The sequence below is a fragment of the Schistocerca gregaria genome, chromosome 7 (assembly GCF_023897955.1).
Source record: "Schistocerca gregaria isolate iqSchGreg1 chromosome 7, iqSchGreg1.2, whole genome shotgun sequence".
Taxonomy (NCBI): domain Eukaryota; kingdom Metazoa; phylum Arthropoda; class Insecta; order Orthoptera; family Acrididae; genus Schistocerca; species Schistocerca gregaria.
Window position 1 is genome coordinate 315,510,006 of NC_064926.1, and position 19,003 is coordinate 315,529,008.

The window sequence follows — 19,003 nt, forward strand, 5'->3', positions numbered from 1 at the left end:
TTTTTAATGAACAAGGTGGATTTGGCAGGTTTAATAGGCACCAATGAATTATATTTCTTCCTGCCAAGATTTAGAGTGAAGTTTTTGAGTATGTGCATTGTGTTGAACTGTCAGTGGTCAGATCTCAGGATCTGCCCTGAAAGTAGTTAGATAGCTACAGAGCTCTTTTTTATTGACTTTTGAGCTGTTAGAAGTTTAACCCTGTTTTTGGGTCAAAATGAGGCTAGCAATACTTATTTTGATAGTCTAATACTGTAGCAGAGCACAGAATTAACCCGGATCTGCCAGTAAATATTCCTGGCTGAGTCTGTGGAGTAGTACATCACATATTTTGTCTCACACATCATACACTGTCAAGAGTGTGTGGATTCTGGCCACAGTCACTAGTGTGATTTTGCACATTGCCCAAGAAGCTCTGAGGCACAGATGAAAGAAACATTCCAGTATTCCTTAGCCACAGACAGAACCTGATTCCTCTTGTCAGTCCCACCAACTCTCACACTGTTGGACAAGTGCCAGATGGTGGTATGTAGAATACTACTTAAAAGTACTTCTCTTTATAGGGACAGTTATGAGTGAAGATGAGTGAAGATGAGTGATGATGCCTGAATAAGTGGTGTTGGAGCATGAGGTCACATAAGTGTTTATTGCATCTTTGCACTTTATTGTGCTGCTCAGTCACTAGCTATTTGTTCCTTAAACACAGGATAATGCTTTGTCCACTCTGTGCTGGATGTGTGCACAGATTACAGTTTGTTCTGCCTGATCAAAGCCTGGCCAAGCTATGATGTACATTGGTGGTGAACTTGATTTTCAGAATTATCCACTGATCATACACATGTGATCTCAATGAGATGGGGCTGCTTTCAACTTATTTCTAAAGTTAACTTTGACCCATTCTTCTTTATTAATTTTTTTGCAATTAATATTTTATACCCAAGTGTAGATTCATTCCTTATGGCAACATACAAACTACACTATCTTTGGTAACTGAATCAATTTTATTTTGAAATTATCTTCCTGACACTTTTACTACAAAAGATCAACAGATATAGAAAAAGCAAGTAGTTGTTGAAATGAAGGTTTAAAAACATTACTAAAATGTTATATCTTCTGGTGTTATATCTTTAGTGGAATTTGATTGGTGCTTACATCACCAAAAAGGTAATTATTTTGTGTGCAAACTGACAGATATTGTACACCTCGAACTGCCGCCACACCTCAGAGTTCTTCTTTGTGATGAGAACTACTTCAGCTTGATGGTGCTCTACTGATTGAGACTGGTGGCACTGAGCATAAGGGAAGACATCTGATGGTATCTACAATGAAGTTTCACAACAAGAGATTTTATATGGATAACAATAAAGGATGTTGTGTACGATTTTATACAACATGTTTTTGCAGGCATTTCAGATGTTTCAGCAGTTCCCCATGCACTGCATGTTTGCACACCACCACTCGTCCCCTCCTGCAATGCTGTGGTCACATCTTTGAGAGATGTCAGATCAACTGCTTTCATCCCTCTGCCACACTGCACTTCAACAGAACCTATCTTTTCGAATTTTGTAGTCATTTTTTCCAAGCCCTTGGGCAGACATTGGACCAATACTTTGTTTCACTCTCCTGAGTGTCTGAAACTTTTGCATCTCTCACGCAAACTAAGGAACACCCATGTGGGATGCAGCTGTTGTTGTGCACATTCTGACACTTATTGGTCAAATTTTGGTTAAAAAAATTTTGTGCCATGATGTTTGCCCCTGTGTCAATAATATGATGTTCCAACGTGACGTCATTCTGAGCAGTGGTTCTCTTGATACAGGCTTTTACACTGGAACTTTAATTACGGACACCCTGTATATTCCAAAAATGTTCTGTCCATTTAGTCGCTGGATATTATTTACTTGAGCAACTTGTTTTTCTGTTTGATTGAATATTTTTTCATTGTTTTGCAAGCTACCATTTGCCTTCCCTGAGTATCTCCTCTATTAAGTGCATGAATGATTCTTCTCTGTCTCCTTCATACTCATATGTAACATCGCAACCTAAATAAGCTATTTTTTGTCCACAGAGGGGATTTTTCATTTAAAAGCCATTGATTTTGTTTTCTTTTCTGAAATCATCAAATCATACTGACAGACACTGTGCACATCAAATTACCCCCACACCTCTGAGAGTTCTGCTTCGTGATGAGAACTACTTGAGCTTGATGGTGGTCTACTGATTGAGGCTGGTGGAACTGAGCATAAGGGTGGACAGCTGATGGTATCTACCTTTGTTGGTCATCTGCATTCTCATTCTGCATATAAAAACATTTCAAGTGGGAATTTCTGTTAATCTTAATTCTCCCATTAAAAACTCATCTTCATTCCACAATGTATCCTAGGCCTAACAGTTACCCTGTTGCTTATAACTGGACAGAAAAAGGACATTATAAGTCTTGTAGCTATACTTCAAAGTCAAGGTGTCTGTTGACTACAGACACCAAAGTGTTGCTGATGTCAGTGTAATAAGGGGCACAACTCCCAACCAAACATCAGGGACAACTACAAAAATAATTACATTCGTATTTCCAAAACACACATTAATTCAGTGACACATTAATCACTTCAATAAATCATTTACTATAATCCTAGACTGTGACAGGCTTGCTCTGAAGTCAAGTCCATTTGGTCTTCTATCCAGAACAGGCACTTCCATGGTGATGTCATGCATCATCGAAGAACAGGGGTCCTGTTTTGGACAGGTGAGCTGTGATGAACTGGAGTGGTAGTGACTAGAGCTGGAAGACCCTCACTGGAACACTGCAAAACATCAGTTACGACATGGAATGCAGCTTATATCCTAGTGTGCAGTAATACTATGTTCTGCACTGTTTGTTTCCATGATGCGTGAAGTGAAACATAGAGCCATAATTCCGACATGCAAGTGATGTCTGCGGAAAGCTGCTAGAATTTGCTGGTGAACTCGCTTTGCCTGATGACACGGCCATCCTGCAGAGCTTTCAGTGTTTGAGGGAAGTCTAGTCTGCAGGAATTGCAACTCATGGCCACAACTATAGGACAGCCTTAGGATAGAAGAAAGGGAGCAATAGGTCACTGTGGAACACAATTTGGCCTGTCCAGCTTGGGTGACCTTTCTGGTAGATAAGCTACTCCCTGACTGTGGTTTGGAGTACCATCTTTATTACTAACCAAAATGTCCTTGGTCCCTGGTTCAAAACATGACACCCCTTAAATTTTGATTAATAGTCAGCATTGGTGGCTGAAGACTTCTGGCATAAGAAGTCACCCTCAATCTTCCAATAGTCTAGCCAAAGAGGGTGAAGGAGCAGGTAGAGGTTTAGGGCACTCTTGTCCTTGGGGTGGGAAACTGCCCCTAAAATGTGGAAGAATCAGCAATGATCAATGGCATGAGGATGCAGAAGGCAATGGAAAATACTGCATTAAAGACACATACTGTCTGTCAACAGGACACATGGCCTGTAATTGAAAAAGTGTCGTGATGATCTCTCCATTGGAAAAAATTCCAGAAAAGTCCCTCATTCGGATCTCCATGAGGGACTGCCAAAGGGAGGTGGCCATGAGAAAAAGATTGAACAACCAACAGAAGGATAAGATTCTATGAGTCAGGGCTTGGAATGTCAGAAGCTTGAATGTGGTAAGGAAGCTAGAAAATATGAAAAGGGAAATGCAAAGGCTCAATACAGATATAGTAGGGCTCAGTGAGGTGAAATGGAAAGAAGTCAATGATTTCTGGTCAGATGAGTATGGGGCAAAATCAACAGCAGCAGAAAATGGTATAGTGAGAGTAGGATTCATTACAAATAGGAAGGTAGGGCAGGGAGTATGGCTGCTCTTGCCAGGTGCTGGAGTGAAATGACAAACTTTTTTCTGCAACTCAGTTACAGACTTTGTTTCTATCTAATACACTGGCAGAAAAACGCCCCTTGGGACAAATAGTATTTTGTTTAACAGAATAATAAAACTTCTTGTATAAAAACAGTCATCTATTTATCATAAAATACATATATATTACACATATATCAAAAGCATTTTTACATTGCATATTATATCTACACATTCTATGTTACATATTTACAAAACATATACAAATGGCACTGATATGTACAAAATAAAATATGCACAGAACACCATTAAATGTTACATCTACTTACACAATTATTGTTATAAATTAACAAACTCCAGTAACATGTCATTTTGATTAATTAATACACTGCATTCTGTTCCTTTACATGACATGATTTATTGCTCATCAAAATGTATCTGAAACATTCTGTACTAATTTCTGAATGAAATGGTTGTGCATAGTAATTTTGTCGTGTTGTCTGTACATTCATGTGTATCAGACAAAAGATTGGCAATTATTTATTTCTTTGATGAGAATGGTCACCCTTGTTATCTGCAACTGCTTTTGATATATTGTGACAAACTGTTTTGCAGGCTTGAAATTGTGCTATGACATGTACTGAAAACACAACTTTACAACTTTCTATAAAGAACACAGTCTACTAAAAACACTCATCTTAGAAAGCTTTAAGTCTGATATGAAATCTACACAATTTTCTCTGTTTTGTGATGTAATTGCAACACAATTTTTTTATGTTTTACAATGTCTATGAAACTTGCATAGAAATGAGTATTTCTTTACACATATGAGTATTATGATGTGAAACATTGATCCATAACTCTTCTCTGAGAGTATAAATATGTTCAGTCTATGATATTAACAATACTTGTTTTATGGTGACTCCTCTCTTATAAGCAAAGTGACTGCTTAGCTCCTGTAGATAGGCTGACAAAATTTCTATCCTACAGCTGAAGTGTCGTCTTTTTCCATCATGGAAATATATTACTAGAATGCAGTTACTTGATGTCATGGGGGGTACAATGACTATATATCAAGCAGAGGCTTCCAAACATTTTTACTAATGAAACAGCAATTTATTTCTGGGAGAGCGGAATGTAGATGACTAACAACTAAGGTTTACACTGGTACTGACTGAGAATTTTTGTCAAAGCTACAAAATCTAAAGTAATTGTACATTTTATCAGCCTACCTATTAATGACTTGCATTTACTTGAGCTGTAAATTCTTATCCAACTTTGTCATTAGTGCACAATATAAACCATTTCCCACATTATTTGTACACGATCTGTCTTATTGCACACAGCAGTGAGATGTCTTAACTGAAAATAAAGTAAAATAAAGCCTCATTTGTGAGTTGCTTTTTATTTATGCTTTGATGTTATGAATGTGTTTCCTATAAATATGTGCATCCTGTCGTTACACTTGGAAAAGTCTTTTCTACTCTCAGTGATTTACATTTATAGTATCACAACAAAATTCTACCCAAACTGAGAATTTGTAATAACAGTACCATCATTTCTATCATCTTTCACTGTTGCCCTTCTCTCCACATTTGGTAACAGTCTTTTACAAAGAAACTGGCAGCATCTGTGCTTGCTGTTGTCATGATTCCTACTGCTTATTAATTTCAACACAAAATGATACATTTCATAAATAACAGTCTACTGTCATCATGTTCACAGAATCACTGGAACTTAGTTTCTTCATGATCATTTCTGTTCACAGCAGAAAATGCTCAGTTGTATGAAATTTGCCTAAACATTGCTGTAATCTCCTCCAAGGTCTTGTTCTTGGTCTCAGGTACTTTGAAATAAATAAATAGCACAAACAGTGCTTGAAGTATGACGAATATGATGAACACATAACCTCCAATTGCTTCCTGCAAAATGAAAATGTAAAGGGTAAGATAATTCCTTAGAATATGCGAGCACACAATATGACACTAAAACTATCACACAGCAAATCCAAACTATCACATAGCAAATCCAAAAATATACAATCAAAAGCAGACTACAAGGAAATGTAAATGTGAAAAAGTGTTTATCAACCTGAATGGGAGCAGCAGGGCAAAAGCCAAACACAGAAAAGCAAAAAATTTGAAGTCTATGGAACCAATAGTTGAGATTTTCTCCTCTTCTGTGTGAATCAATCAACCTGCTGTCCTCCAAGTTAGTAAACAACCAATTTTCCTATATCTAGGTAGGCTACTAAAATCTGAATGCCATATATAGTTTCAGACTAGGGCCACACATGAAGTTATGAGTAACTGAACTGAAATGTATGTGGAGAGCAAAACTTTACTATGGTAACGTCTATATATCTAATATTTCTTCAGTTTTTGTTTCTGTACTTCTACAGCCATTCTTTAAATGCTACTTATGTATAGAAACTGATAGATTTATTACCTGAATGGGTAAGAAAGCAATGCCCACAATGAAGTTGGCAGTCCAGTTGATGGCAACAGCAAGACTTGTAGCAGTTGGTCTCGCAGACTGATTGAAAAGTTCAGAAACCAAGAACCATGGAATCGATCCTGGTCCAACAGCAAACATTACCACAAACAGAATCACCAGGATGATTGATATCACAGACAGCCACATTACTCCTGGTTTCTGCAGAAAGAAAAGAAAATCATCACTATAAGGAAGGCAAGAAGAGTAACATTTAATATCCAAAGTCAAAAACATTATAGTCATGTATTAATACTTCATACTGGAGGTAAACTGGTTATGTAAATATGGTACTGAATGCAAATAAGTGCACAGGTGTGGACAATTAATTACAGGAAACCTACACTGTCAAGAGTTATCTAGTTTGTTAAGATTTATGGGACCCTATTTTAGGCTTTCCAAATCTGGTAAAGCTTAGTTGATCACTCAAATGTGCTTTTGATTTCTAACCAAACCACAGAGATAACCAGTTGTAAATATCCATATTTTTAACTGAATGGGTGTCTCCCTGAAGTCTGCATAATATTTTTGTTACTTACCACATATACAATGCAGATTGTGAGCAGGATGGTCACCACACACATTCCAGAGAAACCTATCAGAAGTAATGTTTTGCGGCCGGCCCTTTCGACCACTACCAAGGACACCACTGTCATGAGTACATTGATAGATCCCATACCCAGAGTTGCATATTGGGCATTTTCCTTGCTCAGCTGTGCCATGGTGAAGATGCGTGTTGAGAAGAACATCACCTGAAATGTAAGGTTTCATGATAATAACTGGAAAAAATTTCTGAGAAAGTAAAGGTATGAACTGTGCTATAATGATTTATAAAGAAAACATATATGCTGATTTTAACTTGTTTTATGTATATTTCCTTTTACAGCTTGTCATGTGCAAAGGACTGTTAATGCTCTTCTGATGATGGAAAAGAAATTTTAATCCTGTTATTTTCTTTCAGTTCTTCTTTGTGTAATTTTATTGAGCCTGGTGTTCTTGGAAAGCTATTGTTTATTATAGGGGAGGTGGAGATGGAGGTAATGAAACTTTGATTTCTTGTATAAAATAACTGTGAAGCTTTACATGAGAATAGAAATGCTGCGTTCAATTGTATACTGAACCACAAACAATTCCAACCACCTGCATCATTATAGCAACAGACTTGACACTGGTATACAGAAATTATTTCATATTTTAGTATGTATAAAAATGATTCAACATATGCATTATGAAAGACTATTTCAAATGCTGGACAGTTAGAATGTTGCTGATCTAACTTCAACTAATTAAGGAGAAGAAATTGGAACATTTACTGTATCTCCGGTTAATCTGCAGCTGTAGGAATGGGAAGTGCCATACAACAACACTGGGATCAGGCCTCTACCACTACTTTGTGCCCAAGAACAAACACAGGAAATGATGTTGAAATATAGGTATTCCCCCATGTGAAACAAATATAGAATTGCACCTACACACATGCATACATTGGGAAATTCTTCTTTTTCAACTGCAGTGATTTACAGCATGTCTCTGTTCTTGACCAGGGGGCAGCAATCACTGTGGAACTTCATGAGACTAGTTTCACAAACTGAGGGATAAAAGTTGGTAAGTTTTGAAACATCATTAATGGAATCATTGTACACTGTGACAAAATTGGCAATAGGCATTTCAGGAGGTTGCTAGGAAAATATTTTAACATCTTATGGACAGACTTTTTGTCACTTCTGTCCAGGCTATCTGTTGTAAAGTATGGACTACTTGCTCTATTTTTACACTTAATGCATTATTGAAAGCTATATTTTGTGTTTTAATATTTCCTCTAGTACCTTCAAGGATTATTTTTAATCAAGCTATCACATTATGAGTCTTTCTGGCAAGTGGAAAAATATGTTATATTGTAGGCTAAAGAAAGAAAGGGGAGAGGAGTGGCAATAGATAATATTTTAGGAGCAACTGTCCAAGTGTTAGGTTCTTACAGCAAACAAATTTCATCACTTGGTAAAGAATAGTTTTATAGTAGCCTGAATTAATGTTAATCTGAAAAAGATTTTTATAGTAGCTCCTTTACTGCTTCAAAAATCTCACCAATGGACTCCCTCACAGAAAGTACAAGATTAAAGCCTGCAACACAAAACACTAACCTCAGTTCTTTTCTCAAGATGCGTATGAAACATCCTTGTTTAATAAAAGTACAGAAACATGTTTTTACAATGTTCTCTCACATTTTGGCACAGTTTACTTCATGTAGTCAAATCACTACAACCAGAAGGTTTTTTTCAGCAAATTGTAGTGCCATTCCTATTTTAACCATGGATTGTTGACTAAGCGTACCACCAGCACTCTTTTATACATAGCCTCAATATGTAGTGAACAAATCTAATAGTAAAGGAACTGTAGTAAAATTAAGTTACTGTAAGAACATAGTTTAGAAGTGTACTTACAGCATTAATACCAGAAAGCTGCTGAGCAATCATCACCATCATGGCAATTATAAGTGGAATACGAAGGCTAGCATTCACAAACATCTCTGTCAAAGTCACTTTCGGAACCATCTTCAGATTTTCATGTTCATTCCTCATTTCTTCCATCTCATCATGAACTTCAATTGTACCTCTCAACCAAGTAAGAGCTGGAATTGGAAAAAGTACCATGTGAAATACCACTGACATGCTGATATTCTGAGTAAGAGTAAATACAAAACACTCAGAGTTACTTAGGTTTGCTTCAAAATTGTGATTAGTGATACCCTAGAGCTTCTGTGATCTGAGGTGGAACTAATAAGCTGAGTTTTCCAGATAATATTTTTACTTTAAGCCAATATGTACTGAAACTCAATTACAAAGAAAAATTTATTTTTATATATAAAATTTTCATAGGTTTTGCTTTTATTTGTAGCTGATAATATTTAATACAGAGACTGAACTTAATATTGTACCTAACAGATTATCCAGAGTCCACAAGAAAATTCCAGAAGCTTTTGATTTTCCCAAATAACACATTTATTGCAGCAGTAAATCATTGCTTAAAATGTGGCTTCTGTGACCCAAGTGTACTTTATGGGTCCTGCCATGGACTGCAGATCTTACCTCTCTGTGCTTCAAGCTCCTGGCCTTTATTGATGAGCAAATACTTGGGACTTTCTGGACACATGGGGAGTGTTGCCAACTGGAAGAGGCCAGGCACAATGGTCAGTGCTAGTAGCAGAGGCCACAGGTCACTGGTTCCCAGGACAGATTCCAGGCCAAGTATTTGAGAAATTAAAATTGAAATTGTGATCACCAGCTGGTAAACAGTACCAACCTGCAAAATAAAACATTTGTTGTAGGCCACTTTCCAGACTGTCTTCTTCTTAAGAAAAAAAAAGTCAGAATTAGATTGCTATAAAACAAAACTAACTGAATGAAGCTTTCACAATGAACGGAAGTTTACACTGAAATGAAACTTATGCTACATCTTATGTTGTGTCATGAGCAAATGCATCAGATATAGAGTTTTGTCAATCACCAGCAACAAGCTAGTGGTTGTGTCAACCATCCCTGTTTGAGGTATATATAATGCCCAGAGTGGTCAACAACCATTCATGTTTAATAATAGCTTCTTTGCCATTGCAGTTATTATGCAGTCATGATGGTAGATAAACCATTTTTACACAGAAAAAACAGAACTCCTGACTCAAAAAAGATTTGTCCTAGTTAAAGGATGGACGAAGAATGGTAAGGCCAAGCCCTTATTTATTATATGACAACTGCAGTGTAATGTATAAATCCATACATGTTACAAAAAGGATGAAAGTATGTGTTTTTATGTGTGTATATTCCATATCTCCTCCTAAACCACGAGACAAATTTCAACCAAATTTGGTACACATATCCCTTAGCTCCTTGCAACAATTACTGTGGGTGTAAGAACCACATATCTACCATAGCTTAGAAGATGTGATATCATAAAAAATTACTGCTAAGATGCTCCCACAGTTGAGTGAACTTGAGAAAATTCAACCGATTTCAACCAAATTTGGTACACATATTCCTTAGCTCCTTGCAACAATTACTGTGGGTGTAAGAACCACCTATCTACCATAGCTTAGAAGATATGATATCATAAAAAATTACTACTACAGTTGAGTGAACTTGAGAAAGTCCCTGACACTGGATGTGCTTTTGAGAGCTTACAACTGAAAAGTGCAAATGGCTGTAGGCAAAAACAATAGACATCTGTAGAGCAATGAAGAGGTGTTGCCATAGACATGTAGACACATAAGAGAGCTGTATCCAGTATACAGAAACTGTCCAGGACCATCTCACACCAAGACTACTGCAGAAGTGCATACTGTATAAGGTAATAATAAATGAAAGGAAATGTTTATCTTTGTCACAGATCAAATTGGCAAAATGAATAGCTAAGCAATGCTAGGTTAGGCAGCTAGTAAAACACTAAAATGTCGAGATGCACAAAAAATTGTAGGTATCAGTGATCAAACCCTTATTAAATGAAAAACTATCTTACTGGCGCACAAATAATGAGAAATGTTCAGTATAACATTATAATCATTTTAAAAGTCATTTTCTCCACTGTTCTTCCATCATCTCCCCTCTTTTTATTTCATATCCTAACAAAGAAAATGTCTGTAGGTTCAAAAATCCAGTCTTGAATACGTTACTTTAATCTGCATGTATTTCAGCCCATGAAGTCAGATACAAAGCCTCTGCTACTATTCCAAATCAATGGCAAAAATATTATGTATCATGGTGTGTGCCATCTGTTCAATCTGATACCTCTCTGCCCTCCTTCCTGTACACAGATTTTGGTTCTGTGGGGAAAGAGTACTAAATGTTGGATATCTATGGCAGGGGTTGGTGGTGGATAAGGCATGTCTACTTTTATATGTGTTATTAGAATGCTTCTCAGTAGTATGTCAGGCATACATGAATTGTCCACTAGTAACCTGTTGTGGCTTGAAACTTCACTTATAATCTGTATGAATCACTAGCATTATTTTATGTGTAATAAGTGTAAGAAATAGAATTAATGGCATTCATTTGCTTCTCCATTTAGAGAATAATAAATGCAATGGTCTTTGTATTGTCAGTAGTACACGTACATTCGAACAGTTTTACTTGTATTTCTCATAGTATATTGTCTGCACTTAACCAAGCCTGTGAATTTACAAAGTTCACACACAGATTGACCTTTACATACTTTTCACTTTCGTATGTGTCCTTCAGATACTATTCCTCTTCATGTTCATGAACATTCAGAAAAAAGTATGGAGCGACAGTGGGATGGAAGAGTAATTAGTTATACGTACCGCACCCCTGAGGTGCTGTGGAGAGATCTCTGCAAGGTACATTGGTGTGAGACCAGCATTTAATCCAGAATTGATTCCTATTAGAAACCGGCCAATGATGATCATTTCATATGAACTTGCTGCCTTTGAGCACCCTGCAAAAATAAGAAGTAGGTTCTAATAATATCGACATTATTAGTGTGTTTGATGAATAAAAACTATTACTGTGAAGAAAATTTCTAATGTCCAGGATTATCCATTTTTATTAAAAAAGAGTGAAATACAATAAAAGTTAAAACTGGAATGGAAGAAAATGAGAGCAGTCCACTGTAGGAAAACTAACCTTTTTGAAACCACAAACTTCAGACATTTTTAACCAGTTTTACTAATGAAATAAGTGTGGAAAATGTGATTCACTAATTTTCACAGAGTAAGAATTAATGTGAATTATATGAATAGTAACTAAAATGTGATAGAAAAATATAGTGGTAAGGTAAATGGTAACACAACTATTTGTTGCAGTTATACAGAGTGGCACAGATAAAAGAAACCCATGTAAGTATAAAGGAAAAGCAGTGAAATTACAAAAATGAGGAGCCACAATTGACTTATCATTTATTTACAATGAAAAATACAGTGAAAAATTCATTTATAGGTGTCTAAGATTATTCAGATACAACCAGCATCAAGTTCAGGTAGTGATGGCAGTAACTTCATGATTGATACTGTCTTTGAGTTGCTGTATTGTATGTGGATTTGTTTCATAGACCTTGCTCTTCAAGTGCCCACACAAAAACATCACATTTTACAGTGAATTTGGTGGCCATAAAAGTTTGCTGATAGTTATTTCCTCAGTAAACACATCATGGACTCATTTTTGGGATATGTTATATATGTGGCATGCTGCTCCATTTTTTCAGGAAAAAGCAGTATCATCTTTCATATTCAGTGATTTGAGACAAAATGTATCATAAGTTTCCATATACGAAACTGTGTTGACAGTAGTGTCAAAAAATATTGGTCTAGTGATGTGTGTTATTGCTGTACCACATCAAACAGTTGTACTTTCATCATAGAGTGGTTACTGACACACAGTTTCAGGCTCTCCATTGCCCAGTACCTCATGTTGTATGAATTCATATGACCAGAAAGATGAAACAATGCTTAATCACTCATAACGTAATGGAAATGGTTAAACAAACAATCACTAATGTTATCCAGAAGCCATGTGCAGTAATCTACCGGTCTCCAGCTGTCATCCTCCCATAATTGCTGAACAGCTGTCATACGATATGGCTTCAAATTAAGACTTTCAATATCTGCTGGCCACTCCTCCTACTTTCATGCATCTGTTGGGCCAGTTTATGTATAGACTTATTTGGGCTCTGAATAATTCTTTAGCCAATGACTACAATAACGTTTTTTATGTTAACTGAAGGAAGCCTTTGTTATTTTAAATTTTGCACAGATCTGAAGGTGTGCCAGTTTTTATGCAGACTCTGTATTGCTCTCTATGTTGTTAGTCCTCTATCCATATACTTGACCCAAAAAATTTGGCATGTTTCCTTAATCAAACCTGTTTTCACATATGCTTCCACAATTTCAACTCTTTCTTATATTGATAAAATCATTTGCACACCATAAAGAGAAACATGTAACTATACTGATGAAATTAGCTGAAATGCTGACAGAAAAATGCTTACAACCGATTACTGCATAAAACTGTCCATTGTTGCAGTTATTTACTCTCTTACAGAAGTCAAAATACTGCATTTGCATTCAAAAGACAGGTGGGCTACTTTTAACTGTGCCACCCTACACTTACTACACATCTTCAAGGTTTCTTGGGAATGGGTTAATTCATTTTCCATATCTTATTGATGACTTTGTACACATTAGTAATATCTCATCAAGACAACAGATTGTAGTACAGAGGCCCAGATTTTTTGTTTGTCTGTCATCAAAAATAAGGGCAAATTGTTTTTGTGCTAAAATATTGGAGGCCAAAGGAAAAAGTAATGAAGTAGATTTTAAAAGTGTAACTATCCTGGGAAAAAATATCAAGAAAGCTGTATATAAAAATGATTTTAAATTACAGTGCACACACAATGCAAAGCTTTTAGGAGGCAGTATGAACATCTATACATAAATACTTTGCCTGACAAAGCAAAAATAAGTCATCACTGTGTGATAGACACGCCAAACTGCTTCAGTGTAGTCAAATGTTTTCCAGCAAATTATAAATTAGAAAAGCTGTAAATACTGAAAACAAGAAGAATTTTGATAAAACATTTGTCTACAGTGACAAATGCACAAGCCTGAGAGAAGATAAAAACAATGTACATAAAATCTACAGAAATTGCCACAATATAAGTGATATTATTTCAACATATAAATTGAATCAGTGGCAATATTTCAAACAAAATACACAAGAAGTCCACAATAAAAAGAAGTTGAATCCACGAAGATAAAACAGACGGTAAAAAATAATATAGGAGACAAGAATCCAAAAGACATATGTTTTCAGGAAAGGAAATTTGGATGAGAAGAGTTTCTAGAGCAGAGCAATAAAATAACAGCATCAAGTGATGACAAAAAGAAGAAAAAATGGCTAGAAGATAAAGAAAAGGAAGGGAAAATAAGCATATGTAGCACATTAATGATTAAAAAAAGGGAGGAAAGAAGGATGGGCGATCAGAAGGGCTTTAGTACCTTGCAGTAGGGCACTAACGACGACAAGTGCATTGTTGAGCAGAAGTCCACCCTTGCGGCCAAAACGATCTGCAACAATGCCAGTGATTGCACCACCAATCATGCCACCCACACAGAAGATGGAGACTGCAATGGACCAGATCATAGTGACCTTAGTCGAAGTCACCACCTGGCCCGTCCGCGCCTCTTCTGTCTGATTGATCCATGTCTCGATGAGCTGCATGCAAGAACACAAAATACACATTAGATTTTTTCTATTGACATTATCTCACTTGTGAGATGTAAATGTTCACAGTGCTAGAAATGTCATACATATTAATATATTCCAAACTGCTGTGCCATGGCTGAATGAATTTTTGGAGAAGAAATAATTGTTGGTGAAACACTGAATTTCTCTAAAGAAGAAATTCATTTGACCATGGAATAATAACCCAGAATATTTTGGTAAATGTGACTGCCTCACTTACATTAGTATCTATGCATGTACTTTAATGTAAATGGACAGATAACTTTGCTATATGTATGTACTTCACAAGTCACTGTACAGTGTATGGCATGGAGTACTTTCTGTGGTTATTAGTGTCTATCTTTCCTATTAGATTCATAATGGGAAAAGTAAGGGCTATCACATAATATTTATGTATGTCATCTGGAATTGTAGAGTGAGTGCAACAATCTATCATATCCCACTTAGTTAGGCAAGAATAGTCAACCACTGAATGGCCTCTTTTAAGGTTTGCTTTATTGTAACTTATGTGCACTCTTGAAAAAGACAATAAATACTGTATTAAACTGCTATAAAATTACCACAATAATACTGGAACCCACCCACCCTCTCTCCTTCTCCCTCCCTCCCTCCCCCTCTCTCTCTCTCTCTCTCTCTCTCTCTCTCTCTCTCTCTCTCTCTCTCTCTCTCTCTCTCTCTGGGCTCCCACTATATAGTTACATATGTGACTTTTTACTGTATTTCGGTAAATGAAAAGAAACTCACTGGCCAACTGTTTGCTGTGAATGGTGTGCTTCTCATAGATTCATACACATCTTAGCAACATTGATCTAAATGGGTTCATTTCTGAATGTACTCACCTCCTGTGGGGCATTGACGACTCCAGTGTTATACCCATGCTGGAACGAGGAACCTAGGGCTGCCGCTGCAATGGCGAAAGCGAGGCGAGCGTTGAATCCCTGCAACATAAACCAGCTGGTGAGCACACTTCAAACTGCATGAAAACAAGAAAATTTAACTCCCATTATAAGTAAAATAATTTGTATTTTAAACAATCATCTGGTCTGTGAGCTTCCTAATAGCTTTGCTCTGCAAAACATTTTTTTCTCAACTAAATTTATTCAACATGATGTATAGGGCTGGGATTGTTCAATATGACTGAAATAATTAACAGTCGGTGCTCAGTATTCTACATACTTCATTTCTTGCAAATATAGCTGGTTAATTTTGCTCACACACCTGTCTTCCATTCCTTTATTAATTTTCTTTATTATTTCTGCAGCTGATGTGAACTAATAAAAATAGTGTCCAGCTGAGTGTCAAACTCTGACCCCTGAATTTTGAACACTGTGCAGCTCCAATAGGATATCTAGATGCTTGACAAGAACCACCTCTGAGTTTTTATCTGTGTCTCCTATCTTCAAAATGCGACAGTAGCTATCTTGGTAGCTACACAGTGCTAAATCCAAGGACAGCGAGGAAAAAGAGGCACAGTGGAGGCAATCAACAATCCTTAATGAACTTTTGAATGTACTGATACCCATCTACCAACACTCATCAAGCTCAAATATGCAGTTAAATGTTTTATCAAAATTCTTATTGTTTTTAATGTTCAGCATTTCTTAACAGGAAATGTTATTCTCATGACTTCACATTTGTTCGTTTCACCAACATACAACTAAACTGTCACCTTCCAACCTGATCTAGGTACTAGGGTAGGCTACATATCAGTTTGTCTCCACAACCTACATTCCATAACACAATTCAGAAACAAATTAAACATCGTCAGTGTTCTATTCTATTTCAGTGTGTGCACATATGATGTCACATCATCATTGTGTCCAGTGTCATAGCTGATGTTCAGTACTGATGTGTTCAACCCACTTGCCTATAGAGTAGAGTTTAAATAGCCCAAAAGGAAGATCACTGGCAGATTCCTTGAAGCCTTCAGATGTGTCCCATTAACCAATCTCTTATTTTACCCAAGCTGTGCAATAAATTTCTTTTTTCATTCGATTGAATACCTCCTCAGTATTTATTTGATCCTCCCATCTCATCTTAAGCATAGTCCTGTAGAATCACATTTTAAAAGCTTCTTTTCTATTCTTGTTTGAAGTGTTTATCTACAACATTTCACGTGAATACAAGGTTACATTCGAGACAAATGACATCAGAGGAGACTTCCTAAAACTTTAAATCTGTGTTTTATGTTAAGAAATTTGCTCTTCTTCAGAAACACTTTTCTTGTCATTTCCAGTCCTTGCCTCTCTACTTCTACCATCATCAGTTGTTTTACTGTCCAAATACCCAAACTCATCAACTACGTTTAATATCTCATTTCCCAGTCTAATTCCCTCAGCATCGCCTGATTTAATTCAACTACATTCCATTACCCTTGTTTTATTTTTGATGATTTTCATCTTATTACCTCTTTCGAAATACTATCCATTCTGTTCAATGGATCTCCCAGGTCATTTGCGGTCTAACAGAGTATGAAATTTAGCTTGATGAAAATAGTCGCGGTCGTTCCATATTCGAATTCTTGCAGGTGGGGAAGAGAGAAGAATTCGTGATCTCGCTAATGTTTATTGACTGGTGCCGCTCTGAGCGTAGCGGTTTTGACGGAGCACTGAAAGCTACGTGGTAACAATTCTTTTGTCACAGCGCTTTCTTTTACCTAGTGTTGTTTATCAGTTCAGCAACGACAACTACGTAAACGATAACGACGTCGATGTCGTCATTAGAGGAAAAAAATCGCTCGTGTCCTTTTCAGAGGAACCATTCCGGCGTTTGCGTTGAGCTATTTGAGGAAATCACAAGGTTCTTTCAAGTGTTAGTAGTTTCACGCATGTATGTTAATGACAACAAAAATTACGAATGAGAAATCACGAACGCAAACCTCGTCATCGCAAACGAGATCAGTGAATTGCTACGTTCTATGAGTTCCTCATATTTTCCGGAAAGCCAGAGTTTCTGATAGCAGAGAGCAACTCGGATCAATCTCAGTATCTACACGAACTAGCGTCAAGCTGTGTCCCGCTGCAGTTGACTCGTGGACTGTTGGACTTTCGCACACCCAGAGCGTAACCTCAAAATTCCGTAGCTATAGCGTCTGCGAACAGTCTTATCTTTCGTATTCTAGAGGTCTACATTATACGGGAGATACCCTGCAGTGTCATGGTTTGGATAGTTCGCTAATTGGCAGCGGGCTAATTGTAACCATTCTCACAAATAACGACAGAAACGGGGTATGTCCGGGCCTAAACTCACGTAGGCTCAAGGGTCACCTAGCTTCTGTCTGCACCAAGCGAAGCCAAAATAAAGAGTTGCACTAATAGAAACACGTAATTTTTTATGTGCTTGTATGCGCGATTCACTTTCAGGGATGAAACCTTGGGGGCATTCAGCGCTGTTTCTTTAATAAACTGTTGAACAATCCATTCAGTCGTTTTATTGATGACATTCAATGCACCCACATTCGTAGATATCACTACAGATTTTTGGTATGACTACATTTTGGATCGCTTCATGTTTCGGTCGAGCTGGACTGCCGCAAGCAATTCTAAAGACGGAATTGCATAAATTCGAAATAGATCGCGTGAATTAGATGTTATCCATAAAACAGGCGAGGGGATTAGGCACTAAAATTACATTAACATTTCCTATTTTTAGAGTGATTCTGTTCGTACCTGTTTACAGCCTGAAACGGCAGAAGATTTTTATACTTTTTTGTTTACATAAAATGGCTTCTAATCGAGGGATGAACTAAATCTTCTTGAATATGAAAGAATGACTGAGTCAAGTTCGTAATGAAACGGTGAAAACAATGATTAACCTTACGTCTCTAGTAATGTGACAACTCCTAGGGCTATTTTTCACCTAGGTCCATAGTCTTAGCCGTACTTTAGCCTTCACTGAAGCAATGAAGGTATGAAGTTTTTGTCTAAACTTTCAAATATTGTTCTGGCTACGTGAGTCGTCCTTGCTGGTAGGATGACTTCACGATGAATATCTTCTATAGGGTGACTTCGCCTCACTAAAGCTGTTGCGATCAATGACGTCTCGAGTCCTACACTATCATTTCAAAATTATTAAGGTAGCTTCCACAGAAAGGAGAAGATAACCTTAGTCCATACAACTTTAATCACAGGAAGGGCACAAATCCTGTCAAGCTTCTAACTCGAGGAATAGTTGGTTTATTCGTTCGCGACCCAACATCAACTCTTCAAATTCTGCTCTGCAAACAATCCTTTATCGAGAACCTTGGCCAACTCTTCGTGGCTTGAACGACCCAGTTCCTCGGATGTTTCCATCAACGACGACGAATTTCTTAAATTAGGACGACTCCTGTAGCAACGACACACTCGCGGAGCTTCCTGGAGCTTGCAGCATACACTAAATACAGGTTCTGCACGTTCTTGCAACGAATCTCTCCGACAA

At 37.0% G+C, this 19,003-nt stretch overlaps 1 protein-coding gene across 5 annotated transcripts in view; it reads right to left on the bottom strand.

Moving 5' to 3' along the window:
- Nucleotides 1-4,243: 4,243 nt before the first annotated feature.
- LOC126281263 (solute carrier family 2, facilitated glucose transporter member 1-like) overlaps nt 4,244-19,003 on the bottom strand; it is a 510,926-nt gene continuing 496,166 nt past the window's right edge. For all 5 annotated transcript variants that reach the window (XM_049980074.1, XM_049980075.1, XM_049980077.1 and 2 more), the window contains 8 exons: nt 15,424-15,522; nt 14,338-14,554; nt 11,647-11,780; nt 9,425-9,638; nt 8,780-8,967; nt 6,878-7,090; nt 6,294-6,500; nt 4,244-5,767 (listed from right to left, as the gene is read on the bottom strand). In XM_049980074.1, the coding sequence (XP_049836031.1) occupies nt 5,624-5,767; nt 6,294-6,500; nt 6,878-7,090; nt 8,780-8,967; nt 9,425-9,638; nt 11,647-11,780; nt 14,338-14,554; nt 15,424-15,522 (1,416 nt within the window). In that variant the 3' untranslated portion in view covers nt 4,244-5,623. The remainder of the gene's footprint in view (nt 5,768-6,293; nt 6,501-6,877; nt 7,091-8,779; nt 8,968-9,424; nt 9,639-11,646; nt 11,781-14,337; nt 14,555-15,423; nt 15,523-19,003) is intronic.